This window comes from Apis cerana, linkage group LG1, assembly GCF_029169275.1.
Source record: "Apis cerana isolate GH-2021 linkage group LG1, AcerK_1.0, whole genome shotgun sequence".
Classification (NCBI taxonomy): Eukaryota; Metazoa; Arthropoda; class Insecta; order Hymenoptera; family Apidae; genus Apis; species Apis cerana.
Window position 1 is genome coordinate 7239522 of NC_083852.1, and position 20432 is coordinate 7259953.

General features: G+C 41.8%; 3 protein-coding genes across 3 annotated transcripts; 2 read left to right on the plus strand and 1 right to left on the minus strand.

Moving 5' to 3' along the window:
- Window positions 1–7213: 7213 nt before the first annotated feature.
- Window positions 7214–8440, plus strand: LOC133667400 (3-hydroxyacyl-CoA dehydrogenase type-2-like). Its single transcript, XM_062085738.1, has 2 exons — window positions 7214–8106; window positions 8244–8440. Exons 1-2 carry the CDS (start codon window positions 7710–7712, stop codon window positions 8438–8440), a joined length of 594 nt encoding a protein of 197 aa, XP_061941722.1. The 5' UTR covers window positions 7214–7709.
- A 1090-nt stretch (window positions 8441–9530) lies between these two features.
- Window positions 9531–10859, plus strand: LOC133667402 (3-hydroxyacyl-CoA dehydrogenase type-2-like). Its single transcript, XM_062085746.1, has 4 exons — window positions 9531–9545; window positions 9710–9871; window positions 10105–10531; window positions 10663–10859. The coding sequence occupies exons 1-4, from the start codon at window positions 9531–9533 to the stop codon at window positions 10857–10859; spliced, it is 801 nt and encodes a 266-aa protein (XP_061941730.1).
- Window positions 10860–12203: 1344 nt separating this feature from the next.
- LOC107995020 (uncharacterized) lies at window positions 12204–14076 on the minus strand. The gene is made up of 3 exons (XM_017052245.3): window positions 13193–14076; window positions 12849–12945; window positions 12204–12726 (listed from the first exon to the last, which is right to left on the minus strand). The coding sequence occupies exons 1-3, from the start codon at window positions 13256–13258 to the stop codon at window positions 12350–12352; spliced, it is 540 nt and encodes a 179-aa protein (XP_016907734.2). The 5' UTR covers window positions 13259–14076; the 3' UTR covers window positions 12204–12349.
- Window positions 14077–20432: the final 6356 nt, after the last annotated feature.

Below are 20432 nucleotides of genomic sequence, written 5' to 3' on the forward strand. Positions count from 1 at the left end.
GAAGCGAACAATAATTGATCGAACCCTCTAAGCTCCGGCTATAAGCTCGTGATCCTGTTATTGCAGATACGCATGGCCACTGAGAGGCCGCCATACCGCTGCCCACACGTCTAAACGCGCCAGTTTTGCCACAGATTCGTATCGCTGTGTTTGTGTTGCGCCGCAGAGATTCGTTTCATTAAGAATTCCAAGCAAAGATCTCTCCTTTTCTAAACTTTCAAGAAATAAATTGTTTGGACGATCACTTGGTCGGGCAATTTTACGGATGTACGAACTGTGTTGAATTATTGACCAAGGAAACTAACCGAGCGGTGTCTGTCCCGTGTCGAATCGAGCGACCTCTATCCATTCCTAGCGAATTAAGGAGCGTTTCAAGGAGGGATGGTAAGTTCGGAGGATTCGCAAATTGACGATTTACGGTCACCAAACAGGGCGATAAGCGAATGCCTGCAAGCTTAATGGGTCCCCGGGCCATAAGCGGCGGGGTTCCGACACAAGATTTGCATGACAATGCCCTGTCATTACGCGCCCGGCCCAATCAAACGTCGAGCACACACCGTTTGCTCAGCAAGTGTTTATTACCGATGCGCCATGTAAATGCTACTACGGCTTCTGTACATGCACCGCGCCGGTGCTCGCATTAGTGATTCCTCCTTTCCGCCGGCAGATAGGATTCGAGCAACTTCTCCCCCGAACCTGTCAAATTCTCGACCTTATCGAAAATCACCTCCCGTATTGAAATTGAGATTAACCGTTCTTCAAATATCGGCACGGTTAATTCGACTCATCATTGAATTTATCGTTGCTCGAAACGAAGGGATTGAAAAAAAAGGCGTCTGTTTTTATTACCAAGGTAACTTTATCATAAATAATTTTTGTATTTCATACGTAACGACATTACGAATCGAAACAGGCAGCAGCGTATTTTTATAACGAATTAACTTGAATCGGCTTCCATAAATTTTTCATCGCAGAGATATAAAACTCCTTTTAAAAAAAAGCAAAAAGAAAAGAATAAATATTCTCCCTTTTTCGTCAATTGAAAGTCAAAGCGAGGGAGGACAAGACGCATACGCCTCTCTCCTTCATAATCGGTCGATTATCGGTAAACATTTTACAGGATGGGTCGCGAGGTGGACTTTCACGAGGGTGGACTGTCGACTTTAAATTGTTGCCACCCTACTCTTTCTCGTCGTCCCCCTCCCCCATTCCTCGGCAGGGCTGTTAGCCGGGCTCCGGGAGCGCGTCGACGCCATTGAGGAACAATAAATGATTATTGTCGAGACTATTACCGGCGGAGTGGCGAGCAGGCCCCATTGGAACTGTTCGGCGGTCAGTTTCTCCCGGTGCATGTGGTCTTGTGTGTACAAGCGGCGCGCGTATACGTGCCACCATTATTTCTCGTATCTCGCGAGTCCATGCACAGCCCACCCACCATCCACCGTTACCACTACCTATCCGCCTCTCTTCGGTCTTTCGTCCACCCCTCTCTTTCCAATCCCTCTTTCGTTCGCCCTCTTTCCCTTTCCATTCTCTCTCTCTCTCTCTTCATCCCCCTCACTCCACTCGCTCGCTCTTCTTTATCTCTAAAATACTGTCGATACGAGCAAATAAACTGCACTCGCTTAATTCGACGCTAGGATCTGCCGTAAGAAAGATAAAGCGATTTTCGGTGAGATTGCCGGCGAAAGAATGGAGCCGGGAGTAATTACTGACAGCGAACCCTCGGGGGTTCGTTAGGTGACTGGTCACTCGTGATAAGTAATTGTTGCAACTATTTATTTTGTCCGTTACAAAAATGATCTGTTCTTTTTTTTTTCTTCGTCGAATCGAGGGGAGATTCGAGCGATACTTTGCGTAATTAAGATCGTTCAATTTGGATATCGTTTTATAATTTCGACGAGGGTATTGTATTAATTAATTTGAAAATTTTTGAGAATTGACAAACTATTTCGAATCCTCGGCGCGGAGAATCCTTCTTGCGTTACTACGCGCGTTTTAATTTAATTTTCTTTGCTTAGCAGCGTAATCTCACGTGTCACGTACATCAAATGAAATTGTTACCTCATCCCTGGTGCACGTGTTTGAAAGGGTTGCAAAGCCGTGATTGATCCTGTCGCCCCGCCATGCGTACGTTACGCAACGGACAAAAAGACTCGTTACAAACGTTCAAATACAATTAGACAGGATACTCTATTAAAGAATCTCAACGCTTCCTCGACACAAGTAGAAAAAAGGTAAATGGGAAGAATCGTTGGAGAGATCGTCTCGTTCGCCTTATTTTCTTATCTTCGAAAAAATAAAAACTCTCTTGATATTTTTCAATGTCAAAACTGTACGCCGTTCGAAAAAAGATATACACCAGTTGCATCCATTGTCAAATTAGAACCACGTATACTCCAAACTTAATGTACGTTGAAAGAGGGATCGGCGAATTAGCATAGGACGAGTGGGACTCGTTTAAATCGCGAACTAACAAAGCTTAAGCCATATTTGCATGATAAAGGGAGAAAAGTCGAATTTGTTAGAAAGGACACTTCAAAAATCTCTCGTGTGAATCGCTGCAGCTGAAAAAAAAATGAAAATAATAATAAAAATAAAATTAGACGTGAAATTAGGCCCGTTGAATTTCCTCTTTAATGCCGCAGATGTTTCCGTCATGGCATAATGGTCAAGATCAAATACTCGAACTGTTCTCCGATCGCATCTGATACGATAATTTGCATAAGAAGGTATACAGAGCAGATGGAGTATCGTTCGAGTCGTTGGCCTAAAGCGCGCCATCCATGCGGATACGGATCGAGGTATAAGCGCGGCGTAGATGCGTTGCGATTGAAATTGTTGATTCCCGCGTTTATTCGTTTATAACCGGGCCGAGTCGATAAATTTCCGGGCCTCTGTGTATATATATATATATAGTCTGGTAATCAGCCGTTCCCAAACGCCGTTAGATAAAGCCCGTTGATACGTCTTAAAGTTGTAAAGGTCGGAATTGAAAAGGGTCGTGAAGGGTTCGTGATGTCTATCGTGGAGAACGTGCGTCTATCCGGGCGAAGGACGGCGAAGAAGGAAGGCGTTTGAGAAAGAAACGGGGATGAAGAAGGAGAATCCGAAGAAAGAAGAGGAAGAGGCGTGGGTTCGAAGCTCGATTATGTGATATAAAGTTGGGTGAACGAGGGGCGGATAAGGGAGGGAGAGAGGGGGCGAAGAGAGATGCACCCCCGTTGATTGACCCGCCACCTTCAACGTGCCGTGAACACATGTGCTGATGGCAACACTCTGATTGGAAGCCAGATGGGCTCTTCACCCCATCTTACCTTACCTTACCACCCTCTGCGTCCCTCCATCGATGACTCCCCTTCCCCCCACCCGATCCTTCGCCTCCCCGTTTCCATCTCCCCGCCGCGCTCTTTTTCTCCCTCGACACCTGAAACACAACCCCCTTTCGCAAAGTACCTATCCCGCTATATACGACTGTATATATATATATATATCATCCCACGCGTGAAACGTGCGCGATATGCGCGCAGGTTGGCGAACACCTCGCCAATCGATCGAATCGAAACGAAGGGGAGGAGGAGGAGGAGGGTGGGTAAGGAAAAGGAGCGGATAAAGCCTCGGCCGATTTCGATAGGCCTCCCACGGATTTAACGCCGTATAAAATTAACATTTGTCCGGAAGCGGCGATTGGCCGCCGAGTTTCAAAGGGATATTTCATAGGGCCTCGATCGAATCGAATCGAGTTTTGGGATCATCCGGTTTCTCATGCCAGTTTTCATGTTAAGAAGTTGAGGTTGTTACTGCTATTCAAATTCTTCGCGAGTTCTAACGCGGTAGGTAAGAACGGCCTAGTCGAACGGGATCATTCGAGGAATTCGAGGTATTTTACATTAATAGGATTTGGAAAGTTGGCCAAATGCCACTTGCGTATTCTTTTCGACGCGGAGGCGTCGACACGGTTAGCATGTATTAACGTATTGATTTAGTTAAAACTTCGCAGCGCACACTTTGCAACTCGTTCTGGAGAGGGAGAGGGGATTGGGATTCATCTCACGTTTCTATTTGTATAATTTGAATGAATTTGGTGACGAGTTCGTGAATAGTGAAATTCCATTTTTGTATACAAAAGTTTGCAAATTGCGACACGAGATACGAAACTTGTTCGAACCATTAATAACTCAAAAAAAAAAAAAAAGAGAAACATAAACATTGTCACTCTCTATGCAAACGTGTACAAATGTAAGATCTCTCGATCAGAATTATTACTTAACTCTTTACGATCTTTACTGTCTTCCAATTCACAAAAAAATTATTATTTAGTAATCAGAATTATCGGATTCGAGAAGCAGTCAAATTGTACGGAGGAGAGAAGTTGTTGAGGTACGGCAAGCGTTTCGATGACAGGCGGATCGATCAAGAAAGGATAAGAGACTCGGTAACGAAGCGTGTGGCGTCCTGACAATTAGTCGCCTCGATCGATTAACCACTACTTTATTTAACTTCGCCATTCGAAGTCGTCTGCCGGTGACACCAATTATGAAATGGTTTCTTTTGTAACGCTAGATCCAAAAGTGGTAATTAGAGTGTCCGGTAACTAGACCCCGTTTCCCGAGGAAACGGCAGACGGGGATTTTCTGTCTTTAACAGGAACGAGGTGATGCCTGACTTTATACTCTGTTGCGACTCGTTAAAGCCCTCCCCCTCTCGCTATTGTCGTAATTGTGGCCTCGGTGAAATTCTGCTTCGTTACAATGGGGGTGGACTCGCTCTTGCAAATGTACGGGAGGAGGGATTGGAACAACGTTCGAGATCTTTTCTCTTTTTCCAACGAAACTCTCCAGCATTTAGAGACTTTAATATTTACTTATTTCGCCGAAACACGTATTCCGTGCACATTAACCTTTTAAAAATAATAATACAATCTTCTAATTCCAAAAAACACATAAGCGCCGACATAATTAAAAATTGAAAATTCTTGGTCGAACGCGTGTTCGACGACGAAATCGCGGTCGTTTCTATCGTCTGTCGTCTTCGTTCGTTCGAAACGGGTCCCGAATAAATCCGTGTCCCTCTCCCCGTATCGAAAAGCCAGAAGAGCGTGTTCAGACGTCTCGTCGGTGTAAAGGGCGGTGTAACGTCACCAGGTTTACAGGGTGAACGTAAACGGGCTTGTTAGGACGGGTGGATAGGTTCGAAGGTTTTCACGGCGGGTGGGGAGGGAGACAGAAAGGAAGGAAGCAGGAGTGGGTTTCCAGCCGGGACATGAGGGACAGTTCACCGGCTTTGCCCGCGGGCAGTCCCCAGAGGTGGCAGTCCCGTTGCAAGCTGAACCTAGTCTGTGGTTGCTGGCTTGTTAGATCCAGTTTGGGGTCGGCACGGTCTGAAGAGGGGGGGTTGCTGCCCAGTGGAGGGCGCCACTCTTCAGTAGACCGCAATCGGGTATGCAATTTACGTGGTGTCCGACCTCTGCGACCTCTCGCCCCGTCCACCTCGCCCGTCTCGCCGTCCACCCTCCTGCTGCTCTCTCCCTCAGTCTGTCTCTCTCTCCTCCAAACCCACAGGTTCTCCAGGTTCTCTGTGCAGAAACGAAGGAAGAAACGAACGCCCTCGACGTTGTACTCGACGCTCGATACGCAACAATGGAAAAGGCGGTGAATATTGAGGGCGATTAGGGGATGGCGAGGATATGGCGATGATTGTCGAGTGCAGTTTCTTCCTCGCGAGGAACGAGACTTGGTACTTCTTCTTCTTTACTTACGAATACCGGTAATGACGGCCCCCGGAAATTGTGGGAACCGAGAAGGATTGAAATTGGACGGGCATAGTGGTGAGAAGGTGGTTTGTCGATGATCGAGCCTTCGTTCGGTTAACGTGACCGATTCGATTCCTTCTTTATTCCATCTCCTCGCTCCTTCATTTCCTTCGTGATAGATGTATACTATATCTGGAATGTTTCAATTTTGATTCGAGCAGTTGACGATCGAATTGAACGAACGAGGGGTTTTAAGAGTTCGAATATATAAAAATATCATTGATTAACGTCACGCGTTAAAATCGGGAGGAGATCTCGTTTATTTTCATAATCTTGGACATCTTGGAAGAATTTCGTTCGTAATTTACAATCAATAAAATTGAGAATTACGAGTAATTCGTGGTGCAAGGTGTTGTAGTAGAGGTCTCGGATTGTTCGACACGTTCCAATGCAAATGTCAGGTTGAACGTTGCATTACTCTCGCGTAATGCGCGTGTTAATCGGTTGAGGCTAACGTCGTGTACCGGTACGAACGGCATAATTCGCTCAATTTACAAGCCTTATCGCAACCGTTGCGTTTAATCGTCGAGAATTAAGTTATATCGTCGGTCTGACGTTGCCGGTATAACGGATCGATTCGTCAAAAACGTATTTTCGAACGACGATGAAATTTGTTTTCTCGATTAACGATTAAAAATATCTTCTACAATGCGATAGGCGAGTAACGAACGAAATAAATTATAATAAAATACGCGTTTTGTTCTTTATGGAAAATAATGTTGAAATTTTACCGCAATTTGTTAATAATAATCTAAAGTTTATCGCGATGTTCGAGAATCGAACGTTTCGTCGCTTACTAGATTTTCTTCCTTTCGATAACATACGTGAAGAACATTGAATGTAAAACATAAATATGACAATCATTCATATTTAATTGTCATGTGTTTTAATTCATAAAATTTCATTGAAATTATTTGAAAATTATTGCAACGGATAGACTAATTAGGGGAAGAGTCAATGAAGAAGTAGGGAAAACGGAAAATAACTTGGTAATAATTTTCGAATTTCGATTTTGTTTTGGATTGGTTATATTTCTTTTTAATTAGTTTATAATATCCATCGTTTGTTATGGTATAGGCTTGAAAAATATTTCATGGAGGGATAAAAGAAGCAGAACTCGATTCATCGTATTTTGATCATTTCTTTTTCTTTTATTCTTTCCTTCCTTTTTTTTTTACTTTCGAAATACTCACGATTCTTATCTAAATAGGAAATTTTTCTAAACTGGGCAAGAAGAAGTAAGCAACGAGAAACATCTTAATTTCAATCCTTTAACAAGGAAATGTCAAAATGGGAAAATTGCAGGTAAAATACACGAACAATCTTCCTTCTTGTATTTTTGATAGATCCTCGTTAAATTTCAATATTTTCATATTTCGGAAAATACACGACGCGATGATTATAAATACAAAAAAAAAAAAAAAATAAAAAACAAAAATAATAATCAATTATTATTAATGAATATTCAGCATATTGTCGCTTACGTTACTGGAGGCGCGAACGGTATTGGAAAAGCATGTGCGGAGAAAATTTTTCAACAAGGTGGTAAAGTAGTGGTAGCTGATATATCTTGTAATGGAGCTAAAGTTGTCGAGAATATGGGTGATAAAGCTATATTTACGTGTACCGACGTAAGTTCAATTGCTCGTAAGAATTTTATACATACAATACCTTAATCGCTATCGCTATCGTCGAACAAAATAATATAGTAAATATATTCTTAACTTTCCAAGTTATCTTTTCTTCGAGATTTCTCTTCCCGTATACATTCACCATTTGACATTCTGTATCTCAAAAGCAACAAACATTTGTATTACGAATTACACTCGATAAAGATAATCGATCAAATATATGATGGTTTCAATAGGTGAGATTAGAGAAGGATGTGATAGACAGCATGAAATGCGTGAAGGAGAAATTCGGGGGTGTAAACGTGTTGATTAACTCGGCCGGTGTCCTTGGATACGAGACAATAATTGATTACAAGACAAAGAAACCGCATTCCGTCGACTTGTACCGATGCATCTACGACACTAACGTTTGGGGTCTTTTCAACGTGACACGTTTATTAGCTCCTATGATGGCGGAGAACAAGCCCGATGAAAATAAACAGAGGGGAGTGATTATAAATCTTTCGAGCATGATGGCGTACGATCCTCCAGCCGGTTTAGTTGCTTATGGCTCTTCGAAATCCGCCGTTTCTGGAATGACGATGCCGTTGGCCAGAGGGCTCGCGATGAAAGGAATTCGGGTTATTAGCATATGCCCTGGTTACATAGACAGTCCCATGACAGGTAATATCAGCTGGCAATGCTGCGAATCTTAATTATTAATTCGTTATCTCTATCTATCTGACGTAAGATATTACAATTAAGTCCCGATTAAAGCAAAATTTAAAATAAAAATTCATCGGGATGTCGTACGTCTACAGCTCCACAAAAACCACCCGAAAGAGCGAAATGGATAAGAATGAAGTTATCACCGAAACGTTATGGGACTTGCGAAGAAGTTGCCCATCTAATCCAAGCTTGTATCGAAAATCCATTAATAAACGGTGAGAATATACGCATAGACATGGGCTTCAGACACAACCAGATAGAAGATTCGGAACCATCATTCGCTTGTTAAATACAATTTTTTTTTTTTTTTTTTTTGTGTGTGACGATTAATCGTGAGTACATTTTACGATACATGCCAGTTATTGACAAGAGAGATGTGTATCAACAAGAATAAATTAATTTAAAGCGTTCTTATAATTGAACCCCCCACAACATCATTGTTTTCTGTAATATTCGAATCTATTTGAACGGAAAAAGAGAGAAAGAGAAAAAACACGATTCATTTATATATTTACTTCCTTTGTTCTTTTTCTTCTTCTTCTTCGTACTCGCCATCGACGGCATAATTCGCTCAATTTACAAATCTTATCGCAACCGTTGCGTTTAATCGTCGAGAATTAAGTTATATCGCCGGTCTGACGTTGCCGGTATAACGGATCGATTCGTCAAAAACGTATTTTCGAACGACGATGAAATTTGTTTTCTCGATTAACGATTAAAAATATCTTCTACGATGCGATAGGCGAGTAACGAACGAGATAAATTATAATAAAATACACGTTTTATTCTTTATGGAAAATAATTTTATTGAAATTTTACCGCAATTTGTTAATAATAATCTGAAGTTTATCGCGATGTTCGAGAATCGAACGTTTCGTCGCTTACTAGATTTTCTTCCTTTCGATAACATACGTGAAGAACATTGAATGTAAAACGTAAATATGACAATCGTTCATATTTGACTGTCATGTGTTTTAATTCATAAAATTTCATTGAAATTATTTGAAAATTATTGCAACGGATAGACTAATTAGGGGAAGAGTCAATGAAGAAGTAGGGAAAACGGAAAATAACTTGGTAATAATTTTCGAATTTCGATTTTGTTTTCGGATTGGTTATATTTCTTTTTAATTAGTTTATAATATCCATCGTTTGTTATGGTGTAGGCTTGAAAAATATTTCATGGAGGGATAAAAGAAACAGAACTCGATTCATCGTATTTTGATCATTTCTTTTTCTTTTATTCTTTCCTTCCTTTTTTTTTTACTTTCGAAATACTCACGATTCTTGTCTGAATAGGAAATTTTTCTAAACTGGGCAAGAAGAAGTAAGCAACGAGAAACATCTTAATTTCAATCCTTTAACAAGGAAATGTCAAAATGGGAAAATTGCAGGTAAAATACACGAACAATCTTCCTTCTTGTATTTTTGATAGATCCTCGTTAAATTTCAATATTTTCATATTTCGGAAAATACACGACGCGATGATTATAAATACAAAAAAAAAAAAATAATAAAAAACAAAAATAATAATCAATTATTATTAATGAATATTCAGCATATTGTCGCTTACGTTACTGGAGGCGCGAACGGTATTGGAAAAGCATGTGCGGAGAAAATTTTTCAACAAGGTGGTAAAGTAGTGGTAGCTGATATATCTTGTAATGGAGCTAAAGTTGTCGAGAATATGGGTGATAAAGCTATATTTACGTGTACCGACGTAAGTTCAATTGCTCGTAAGAATTTTATACATATACCTTAATCGCTATCGCTATCGTCGAACAAAATAATATAGTAAATATATTCTTAACTTTCCAAGTTATCTTTTCTTCAAGATTTCTCTTCCCGTATACATTCACCATTTGACATTCTGTATCTCAAAAGCAACAAACATTTGTATTACGAATTACACTCGATAAAGATAATCGATCAAATATATGATGGTTTCAATAGGTGAGATTAGAGAAGGATGTGATAGACAGCATGAAATGCGTGAAGGAGAAATTCGGGGGTGTAAACGTGTTGATTAATTCGGCCGGTGTTGTTGGATACGAGACAATAATTGATTACAAGACAAAGAAACCGCATTCCAGCGAAATGTACCGATGCATCTTCGACACTAACGTTTGGGGTGTGTTCAACGTGACACGTTTATTAGCTCCTATGATGGCGGAGAACAAGCCCGATGAAAATAAACAGAGGGGAGTGATTATAAATCTTTCGAGCATGATGGCGTACGATCCTCCAGCCGGTTTAGTTGTTTATGGCGCTTCGAAATCCGCCGTTTCTGGAATGACGATGCCGTTGGCCAGAGGGCTCGCGATGAAAGGAATTCGGGTTATTACCATATGCCCTGGTTACATAGACAGTCCCATGACAGGTAATATCAGGTGGCAATGCTGCGAATTATTAATTCGTTATCTCTATCTATCTGACGTAAGATATTACAATTAAATCCCGATTAAAGTAAAATTTAAAATAAAAATTCATCGGGATGTCGTACGTCTACAGCTCCACAAAAACCACCCGAAAGAGCGAAATGGATAAGAATGAAGTTATCACCGAAACGTTATGGGACTTGCGAAGAAGTTGCCCATCTAATCCAAGCTTGTATCGAAAATCCATTAATAAACGGTGAGAATATACGCATAGACATGGGCTTCAGACACAACCAGATAGAAGATTCGGAACCATCATCCGCTTGTTAAATACGACTTTTTTTTTTTTTTTTTTTTTTGTGTGTGACGATTAATCGTGAGTACATTTTACGATACATGCCAGTTATTGACAAGAGAGATGTGTATCAACAAGAATAAATTAATTTAAAGCGTTCTTATAATTGAACCCCCCACAACATCATTGTTTTCTGTAATATTCGAATCTATTTGAACGGAAAAAGAGAAAAAGAGAAAAAACACGATTCATTTATATATTTACTTCCTTTGTTCTTTTTCTTCTTCTTCGTACTCGCCATCGACTGTTGCGCAATCCCCCTACCTTATACCTTTATATTTATTCGCGAGAAACCGATAAATCCTGGGTCCAATATCCAAGAATCTAAGAATAGTGACGGGGAGGGAAGAATAATGATTCTTCTAAATAAAACTGGCGAAAAAACGGAGGAGGATCAAGCAACGGATTCTCGAGCACGTCGCTCGCCAGGATGCGGCGCATCATCATCAGAGGGTGCGACGTGCAACCCAACCAACCAACCAACCACCCACACTTTCTCCCCGGTATGAAATTTATGTATGGAAATATTCGCGCGAGCATTACGCATGTAGAATATCACGACCAGCAGCTGGAGGCCCTCCCGTGACGACACTTCGTAGGAAAATGTATTTTAGCGCTCGCGACGGAGGCGGCAAGGTGGAAATACGCGCTCGAACGACCCTTCCCTTTTCCCGCGCCATTCGTTTCCTCCAGGTTGCCTTCGCCCCGCGAGCCTGTCGTCGAACCTAAACCTCTGGAGTCTTCATCGACAACCCTACAGGCATTCACAACTACCAACCACCTACTACGTACGATATATACTTCCTCCCGTATTTTTCGCCCCGCGTTAGACTCGCGCGATCCTCCTCCTCCTCCTCCTCTCAACCCCGCCGCTCCTCGAAACGTCTGCTCATGTTTTATGCACGCGCGATGACAATTTTACGAGGTGGGAACAGATTGTTAGGAGAACCGGGGGATGAGAATCGGTCAGCGACCGTGAAAACCGTGTTTACCTTCTTGTTTCTCTCTCTCTTTCGTAATACTCGTAAAATAGAGAATGTTTTTTCGAGAATTTTTTTTTAGAATCTCAACAGTTAAGAGATTCTTTCGAGTGTTCGCTTTGGAACGAAATTTTTCTCACGGTTTAAATTGTTATTTTTACTCGTGGGTTTTATCGCGTAAATAGGATGGTTGGTTATGTCTTTTTGGATATAATGTTTGTGCATGGAGAGATTTAGTATGAATGCATAATGAGAAGGGATAGTATAAGAAGGAAGATAGGAAGAAATTGAAAGTCGTGAAATAAGGGACGAATTCGTTCGATTATTCGAGATACGAGATTTTTTTTTCACATGATACCTTTTTAATCAACTAATATCCATATTCACAGTTAAATTTTCGATCGAGAAAAAATACAATTACAATTTTTCGTCAGAGTCTCGTTATCGTTTTCTTTCTTTTTTTCTTCTTTTTCTTTTTTTTTTTTTTACGCCTTCAAAGCTGCCTTCATACTTTCGACCATGGCTTGACATATCAGAACACCGTCTTCGAGTACGCTCAGACCAACGGTAACTGAATTATTTATCGCTATTTCGAAATACACGTCCTTAATGGTGTCGAAGGTCTCCACCAAACTTTCGATAGGTGCTGTGCTGCGGAGAGCTAATTGTATGGCATCCTTGAGAACGGCTAATACGTCGGATGAACCTTCCAGCAACGCGTTTGCAACTTGATCTCGAGCCGCGACGATCTGTGATTTGACCTCCTTCGAATATTTCGCGAGATTCGGCAATTTCAATCGTTCTTCCGCCGATTTGAGCACCTTGGTCAAATTGACAGTGCCCAAGTTACCTTTTGCCACGGCTACAAAGTGAAATATTTTTCATCAGAATAATCATTCGATTTTAAGCTTTCGAGATCGCAAGCTAGGTTAAATTAATGATATTTAACCAATGTTTGGAATAGACAACAAAATTATATCGTACCTGAAAATCCTTTCCCGAATTGTTTTATTATGTTGTCAGCAGATTTGCCTATGTTCTTAAGTGCATCTACTGCTGTTTCCTTCGATTCGCTGGAGCTCTGTAAAACGTAAAAACAGAAAAAAAGTGTCGTTAATTTTTCCACAAACGTGAAAGCAATTTGTGATCGATATTCTCGATCTCTGTGACGATATATCTACGAAAACGAGAGAAGAGACGTTGCAAGGAAAATTTGAAAAATTTTAGACGATATTTTTTCCTTTTTTTTCAAGAATTCTGACAATCTTTAACAGAATCAAGGTGAGAGAAAGAAGAATTGGATGATCGAAAAATTATAATTTACTTACACTGTCAGCGATAGCGTAGGAGATGGTGGCAACAAAGAGAAAGAAGAACAATACTTTCAACTGCATTTTTGCGATTGGTTTGTAATACGACTTTCGGAATACTACACGTTCTGGCAGAAAAACGCCAAGTATTTATACGATTCTGATCAATAGCGGTTTATTAACAAAGGAAACGGCACACAATGGCACACAACTGCTGTACACAATGGCAATTTACAATTATTCTTACGTCAAGATATTCAACTGCATCTTCTGCGAGATGAATGAATGTCAAAGACTGCACATATGTTGCATAATTGTGTTTAATACAATACATTTGTTCTTCTCGACTAATTTGATGTAATTTTGAATATCTAAAATATCTAAAATATCCAAAATATTCGACTTTCGTGCGGACAATCGGATATCCGTACTTTCTTTCTTCTCGCAATCGACAAGTATCGTAATAAAATTCGTGTAGAATTAAAAGATACCCAAAGAATACTTTTTTTGCAATACTTTATTAAAAGTAGATCCAAATTTTATATTTCCAATGTTATTATATCATAACACATAATCGCAAAAATAAATATTACGCATCAAGATCCTGATGTGCCAGGATTAAAAAAAAGAAAAGAAAAAAGTTCAAACTTCTCGTACGTTTCGTAAATATATCGAGGCGGGAAATAATAAGAAACAATTCAATTTCTCTTTTTCATTCGTGCCAAATGCATCGAGAATATTAATTCCAATTTAATAAATTCTTTGCCGAGAAGACTTGGCGAGGAATTTTTGAGCGGAGGATCGAAAATCTTTGAGGGGAATTTTCGGTTGGAGAGGAAATGAACACGCGGCATCCCGGCTTCCAAAGTTTTTCCTTTCACCGGAATCCACCGATTCGTGGAGCGAAGACAACGTGCCTCTTCTTACGTGCACGTAAACAAAATCCACCGCCACTATGCGGTGCGTGTCGTGTCTAGAGGAGGAATTCCACGAATCTTGACTACCCGGCGTTTCGTTGTTCTTCCACTTTCGTATCCGAAACCGCCTCCGACGCGACGATTCTGTATGCTTGGGGGGAGGGAGGGGGATTTTCGTGTGCCTGAATGAAAACGACGCCGCTACTACGTCCAACTATCGAGTAGAACTCTCAACTATTCCTCAGATCTTCGTCCCCCGTTGAAAAAGGGATCACGGTCAGAGATGAAAGGGAGTTGGCGCGGGCAAAGAAAGAATGGCCTCGTTCTGCCGACTTCGCCCTTGGAATTCAGCCATTCTCTTGCCCCAAGACGCCATTGCTGCTTCCTTCCTTCGAACGTTCGTTAAAAGTTGCTTCGAATTCCGTCGGTATCGATGATGAGAGGATATTTTATTTTATTCCGCTCTTGTCTCTCTCTTTGACGTTTCGTTTGTCAAAATATTGCCGAAGGGAATTATTATTGATCGAGAATTATTGCAAGGTAACTGTACATATTTTTTTTAAAATACGTTCCTTCGAAAGGAATTCTTTTAAGTTAAGTTAAAAGAATTAGCTTCGTTCGTACGCCTTCGATGGAAAATTTCGAATCGCTTACGATTTATTTCAATCTACTCCCATATTACTCCCGCATATAGATATCGATATATCATTTTTGACAAGTGAATGTAGAAGAAGGAGTGGAAAAAAAAATTGTAAGAATTGCTTGCGAGAGGCGAATGAATCTTCCCTTTTGTACGTCCGCGCCCCTTGCATCGAGTACAGCAACGAGGAACAGCATTATTAACAGCTGCGTCACTTGTAACGTCCACACGTTTATTACAAACGTCCATGATTAATCGTTATCGCATACGTCAATATTTGAGAAATAAAATATTCGACGAGTTATTCTCCTTAAAAAAAAAAAAAAACACTCGTCCGTCTCTTTTCAAATAGCCTCCAATTTTTCGAACGGAATCGAAACCTTTAAGACCATATATCATCCGGCCAAAGATCTTCGTACGTAGAACTGTCGAACCCAAACTGGTCGAGAATCCAAAATCCTAATCGGGACGAAACATTTCTACAAGCTCGCGTGTACATATACAGAAATTACAGCCTCCGCGACGAAACTGTCAGAAGCAGGCGCGCCTTGCACCCTCTCTGAACCGAATAATACGCGGAGAACAAGCGGCGAGGGATGCATAATGGGGGAGGGTGAATGGAAAGAAAGGCGCGTCTCGTCGATCGAGAGAGAGATGGTGTACATGTGCTCGTCCGTTTCACCCTTACTCATCGAAGACGACAATCGAATGCTCGTCCTGTTCGGTATTTAATACGTTCTCGTCTGTCATCGACCGATTCGATAACGCGTATCCACGTCACCTTACCGTGGAAGCGAGGCAAAAAAGAGGAGGAGGAAGAAGAAGAAGAAGAAGAAGAAGGGGAAGGAGGTAAAGGGAGATGAGCCTTGACAAGAAAAGGGTTCGCGCCTTTTGATTTATGTAGTCGTGCCTGTGAAACGACGGTGAACATCAATCAACCAGGAGCATGGAAGCATCGATGGAGGAGGGCGATGGCGAGCCATCGAGCGAATCCTGCGACCCGAATCGACAGCTCGGATGAAAAAACAGAGTCTTGGTAATCCTACGTTATCATCCCTCTCGCGCATCAGAAAGTTGGATATGTAAAAATGACGTCGATCGTTGATTTTATTGAAGAACGTTTTCATTAAAATTTTTGCGTTTAATTCGAGAATAACACGTATATTAATCTACTTCAAATTATTTTCAACGATCTAGGTGTCACGAAACTTTGTTAAAATATTACACCAGCTCGCCGATTATTTACGTTGCCTCTGATACGTGTTTTACCGAAATTCCATGTTGGAGAGAGTTTGAATTTTTTTCTTCTCTCCCGTTTTCCCCTTTTTTTCTCTTTTTTTCTTCTTTTTTTTTTTTTTTCGGTGACCGATAGCCTGGCAAACAGTCGGGTTACCCAATGATCGCGGCGTTGACGCACGTGCGTGATTGGCAGAAATTCATTTCACGCGATTTACATGCCACGGAAATTGCGTGTCTGCGCCGCGTATATATCCCGAGACCCTTTGTTTAGATGGCAACGTTTGTCATCGCGTAGGTGAGCTGTCGTCCCGATCTCAGACGACTCGGGCTGGCGACGACCCTTTCACGCTCGAATATTGGGCACAGATGCAAAACGTTGAGATTGGTGACGCGTCTGAGGCCTGTTCGAGATCATTCGACCCATTATCCTCGCGGACGACAACACGTTCTTCTTCGAGACGATGTGTTTGGAAAGTTTAAAATTTTCCCATATATCGTTAAAAATTATATTATGAATTTAAATTTCCGTGGATAAATTTCGTGGAAAAATGTTTAAGATGGGGGAAGGGGGGCGGTATATCGTTCGTTAATTCCTATTTTTACCGCGAAGATTTATCCTTATATCTCTCTTAACTTTACAAATATTATCCTGTCAACTTGAATTGACGATATCGCGAGAAAACTGAACAAAATGTTGGAATATTTATACGCGCAAGTATACGTTACGCGCAAAGTGAGTAAAGGCGTAAGTCACGAGAACACTGAAGAAAGGAGCGCATCGATTTTTTTTTTTCTTTTTCAGCGCGAAATCAAATCAGTGATCAAGGTTTAGGGGATTGGCAGAGGCTGGATGTCCGCTGGATGGCGTGAAATTGTAAGATTATTCGTTTTAGCAGAACCGATTCCGCAATCAAGTGCTACAGAGGGGTTGAAACGGTTTCCTGCCTCTCCTCTCTCCCTCTCTCCCTTCTCTCCCCCCCTCCCCCGGTGGCGGGACCGGCCACGCGATGCAGGCAGGCCGCATGCATCGACGCTGCAATGTTTGCCGATCAAACAGACTTTATAACGAGATGAACGCGTGCAGTTTGTTGACGGAAAATATTGAACGATCGTAAGGCCCCTCCCCCCCTCGACATTGTGCTCGACAAAAGGCCGGCTGGTATATTTTCCATTCAATGAGGGGAAACGATTCTTCCACCAGCCACCAGATATATATATATATATACACATATGCATATGTTATATCCCTGATTTCTGCTTCTACGTTAAATAAATCCGTATTCAAAGGATATCGTCGTGTGCTCGTGACACCGTTTCGTGGATATGTCAATTTAACGATGGGACACGATCAATGGCCAATTTCTTTTTCAAAGTACGAAGACGTTCTCCAAAAAATTCGTGATACGTATGCGTGTGTATTTACAGATGTAGAAGAAAAATGCATTTCTCTCGAGAGACGGTGTTCCTCCATTGTCGTGTCCGTGTTCAATCACCTATGGTTTTTCTACCTGATACGTTGATAACGAGTTCTTACGCAGAGATCCATTGTGAAACTCTCTTCAAGAGTCGGAATATCCCGCGCCGCGGACGAGGGTGGGATATTCGTTGGTAATTGCGTCTGACCGCATCGTGAAATCCAATTGCTTCTGTAATATCGTAGTTGTACGGGCTGTAATTGATTGTGCCCGATAATTTATTCCCTGTCGTTTTCGACTTAGGATCGAATTTTACGCTTTTTTCCTCACGAAGCGATATTATTTATTACATAAACGTATAAATACGAAAAGAAATAAGGAATATCGATCGAAACGAATCCGAAAATAGATTTCCGAAGAAATTATATCGGAATATTTCGTTAGGAAGGAGTTAAGTGAAAAAGAAAAAAAAAGGAAACCAAGATAAATCCTCCTGCTACGGTGAAATCTCATAAATTATTAAATTGGACGGAACCATCGACGACAATACTCGACGGAAAGGAGAGAAAGAAAGAGGAAGGGAGAATTCTCGACAGGAGGTTGAATCGAAGCTCGAGTTAGAAATGCAAATTAATCGGGAACGGGAGTGATCCATTTAGCGAGGTGGGGGAGGGGGAGAGAGGAAGGGCATCCTCTAACCGAGACCAAACAGTGGCCTCGTAATGAGATAGCTTGAGCCACAATACACCCTTCATCCGAGCGGAAGAGAAACAAGAGAATAGCATTAGCGGGCGAAACGTACAGGCGATCTCGACCGATCAATCGTTACCGAACCTTGTATCTCTATCATCGTCAAAAGCGGCAACAACCGTAACCGCGATCGTTGTCGATTATCCTAGCCTATAGCCTCCGAAAACGCCTAAAGTCCAATTAGTCGGAGAAGCTTATCGGTTTGTAATCCGATCGTTCGATCCTCTCGTTTTCGAAAAAAAAAATAACGCGAAGATGAATTCGAATCGAATCGAATCGGATCGGATCTCTTTCTCCCCCCTCCCTCCCTCCCTCGAGACAGATCGATCGATCCGGTTCTACCTCGATAAATCCAGATCGCGCACGTTTGCACGCGTTGTACAAGGTACTCGTGAATTTCCACGTGGCTCGATCGAGTGGACGATCCATGGTCCTCCGCCTCGGAGGAATCGGAGGACGTGTGATCCTTGATGAAGTGGTCATCGAGGCCGGGGCTTGAATCACCACGAGAAAATCGAGTCCTGCGGTGCTCCGTTAGATGGGTTACGAGGCAGTTACCAGGCCGTTACCGTGTCGATGGTGCCACTTGTCTCGAGAGGTTGCAACCAAACTGCTTCAAACCTCGCCCTCGCCTTCGTCGATCGAGTCGGTCGAGATGACTTTGACGTGGCGCCGCCGTTCGCCAATAACCGGTATTATTGCACGCGTTGAGGTTTCTGTAATACGCAAGAAATATTTTTCAACCCCGTTGCAAGATATCGATCGATCAAAATACTGTCGAGATATAGCTGTCGAGATAGCTTCGAGGCTAGTTCGATTAGACGAATTGGTGTATTGAGATGCAAGAAAAGCAGCGAGTCGATCGAAGCGAGTTTATGTACGAAGTGAACGAGAGTCGAAGGTAAGACGAAGGAGACGACTGCTGCACTTCGTAGATAAAACAAACTGAGGTCTGGGAGCGAGCTAGATGCAGTGGTTCGGAGGTTCAAGGCTTGGAGAGCTCCTTAAATCACATGTAATCGTTTCCGACCACTCGCTGTCCAGACCCTTACCGATCGGACCAGTTCAGACCAACGTGTAAGTAAGTCTCGTCTTTTTCCTCCCTTTTTCTTTTCAATGTTAGTCGAAACCATTCGCACCTTGTTCGAAATAAAAAATATATATATATTATGGATCCAATGAATTTATTCATTTTAAAAAATCATATTGATCGCTGAAAGGTTCTATTATTCAAACTAAGATCGAAACGACTCGATCGTCAATAATTACAGCTGTATACCCCCGCTCTATAAAAATCGTTATCTCGATCTTCGCGTTGTTAATGGAAGAATTATCGACGCAGCAACAACCAGACGTCGTGTAACGATGGATCCCGCCTCGATATAATAGAAATCGTAACCCCTCGCGGAAGATTAATCGTCGTCGATCGGGTCAAATTGCCGGTGAGACGTGAAATTCAACGCAGATCCGTCTGCAAATAAAGTTTCGTCTTTCCATTCTCACCGCCGTGGCGAGGAAGAAAGTCTCGCCGCCTCGGGTCGATCGATGGAGGAGGGATCCGTCTTTCTTTCGGGGATGGGATTCAGTTTTAACCGAAATACCAATTTCGACTCGAAATGGCGGTTAGGAGGAAAGGGAAAGCTTCTGGTTTTCTGATAGAGAACGGATGGATGGTTAGACGATGATAATAGGTGTGGGTGGGAAACGAAGTTGGCCAGCACAGCGAATCGAAGCGAAAAGCTGAGCGAGTTGCGGTACCGGTGACAGAGTTGCGTTGTCGCGTGTAACGAAGTAGATTAGTCAGTGTGACAGAAGACCGTAATTTCCTAGGCAAATGACACCGATCGTGAAACCGGCGCGGGGGCGTCGCACCTGTTCCTACGGCATTTCTAAAGCATTCGCCATTTTTGGATACCGCGAACTTTCTTTGGAAAGATCAGCAACAGGAGATCGATCGATAATTAATTAATATGAGGTTTTTTGGGGGGAGAGAAAGGTATGGTAGTTAGATTGGAGCAAGAGAAGAAATATCTATGAATAGATTGTACTTTGTATATTTTTTTAATCGAATTATTATTGACCATCTACCAGTTCCTCTATATTGGATTAAATATAATATTGGAACAACGAATGTTATATGATTGTTGATGTAATTAGAAAGAATGCGATATGTTCGCAGTAATAAAAAGAAACTTTTTCCCCTCTCTAGATCGCATCGAAAGAAGAGTAACAATCTACGCGTACCGTCGCGAATGAGATTTATTTCTGGCAAGAGAGCATAAACGAGGTAGAAGTTG

What these genes read in the sequence shown, in the direction of transcription:
- LOC133667400 (XM_062085738.1), top strand. Translation starts at nt 7,710, where the DNA reads ATGAAATGCGTGAAGGAGAAATTCGGGGGTGTAAACGTGTTGATTAAC. An exon ending in CATAGACAGTCCCATGACAG is followed by an intron (nt 8,107 to 8,243) that starts GTAATATCAGCT and finishes GTACGTCTACAG; the next exon opens with CTCCACAAAAACCACCCGAA.
- LOC133667402 (XM_062085746.1), top strand. An exon ending in CTATATTTACGTGTACCGAC is followed by an intron (nt 9,872 to 10,104) that starts GTAAGTTCAATT and finishes TGGTTTCAATAG; the next exon opens with GTGAGATTAGAGAAGGATGT. An exon ending in CATAGACAGTCCCATGACAG is followed by an intron (nt 10,532 to 10,662) that starts GTAATATCAGGT and finishes GTACGTCTACAG; the next exon opens with CTCCACAAAAACCACCCGAA.
- LOC107995020 (XM_017052245.3), bottom strand. Translation starts at nt 13,258, where the DNA reads ATGCAGTTGAAAGTATTGTTCTTCTTTCTCTTTGTTGCCACCATCTCC. An exon ending in CCTACGCTATCGCTGACAGT is followed by an intron (nt 12,946 to 13,192) that starts GTAAGTAAATTA and finishes TACGTTTTACAG; the next exon opens with AGCTCCAGCGAATCGAAGGA. An exon ending in ATTCGGGAAAGGATTTTCAG is followed by an intron (nt 12,727 to 12,848) that starts GTACGATATAAT and finishes TTCACTTTGTAG; the next exon opens with CCGTGGCAAAAGGTAACTTG.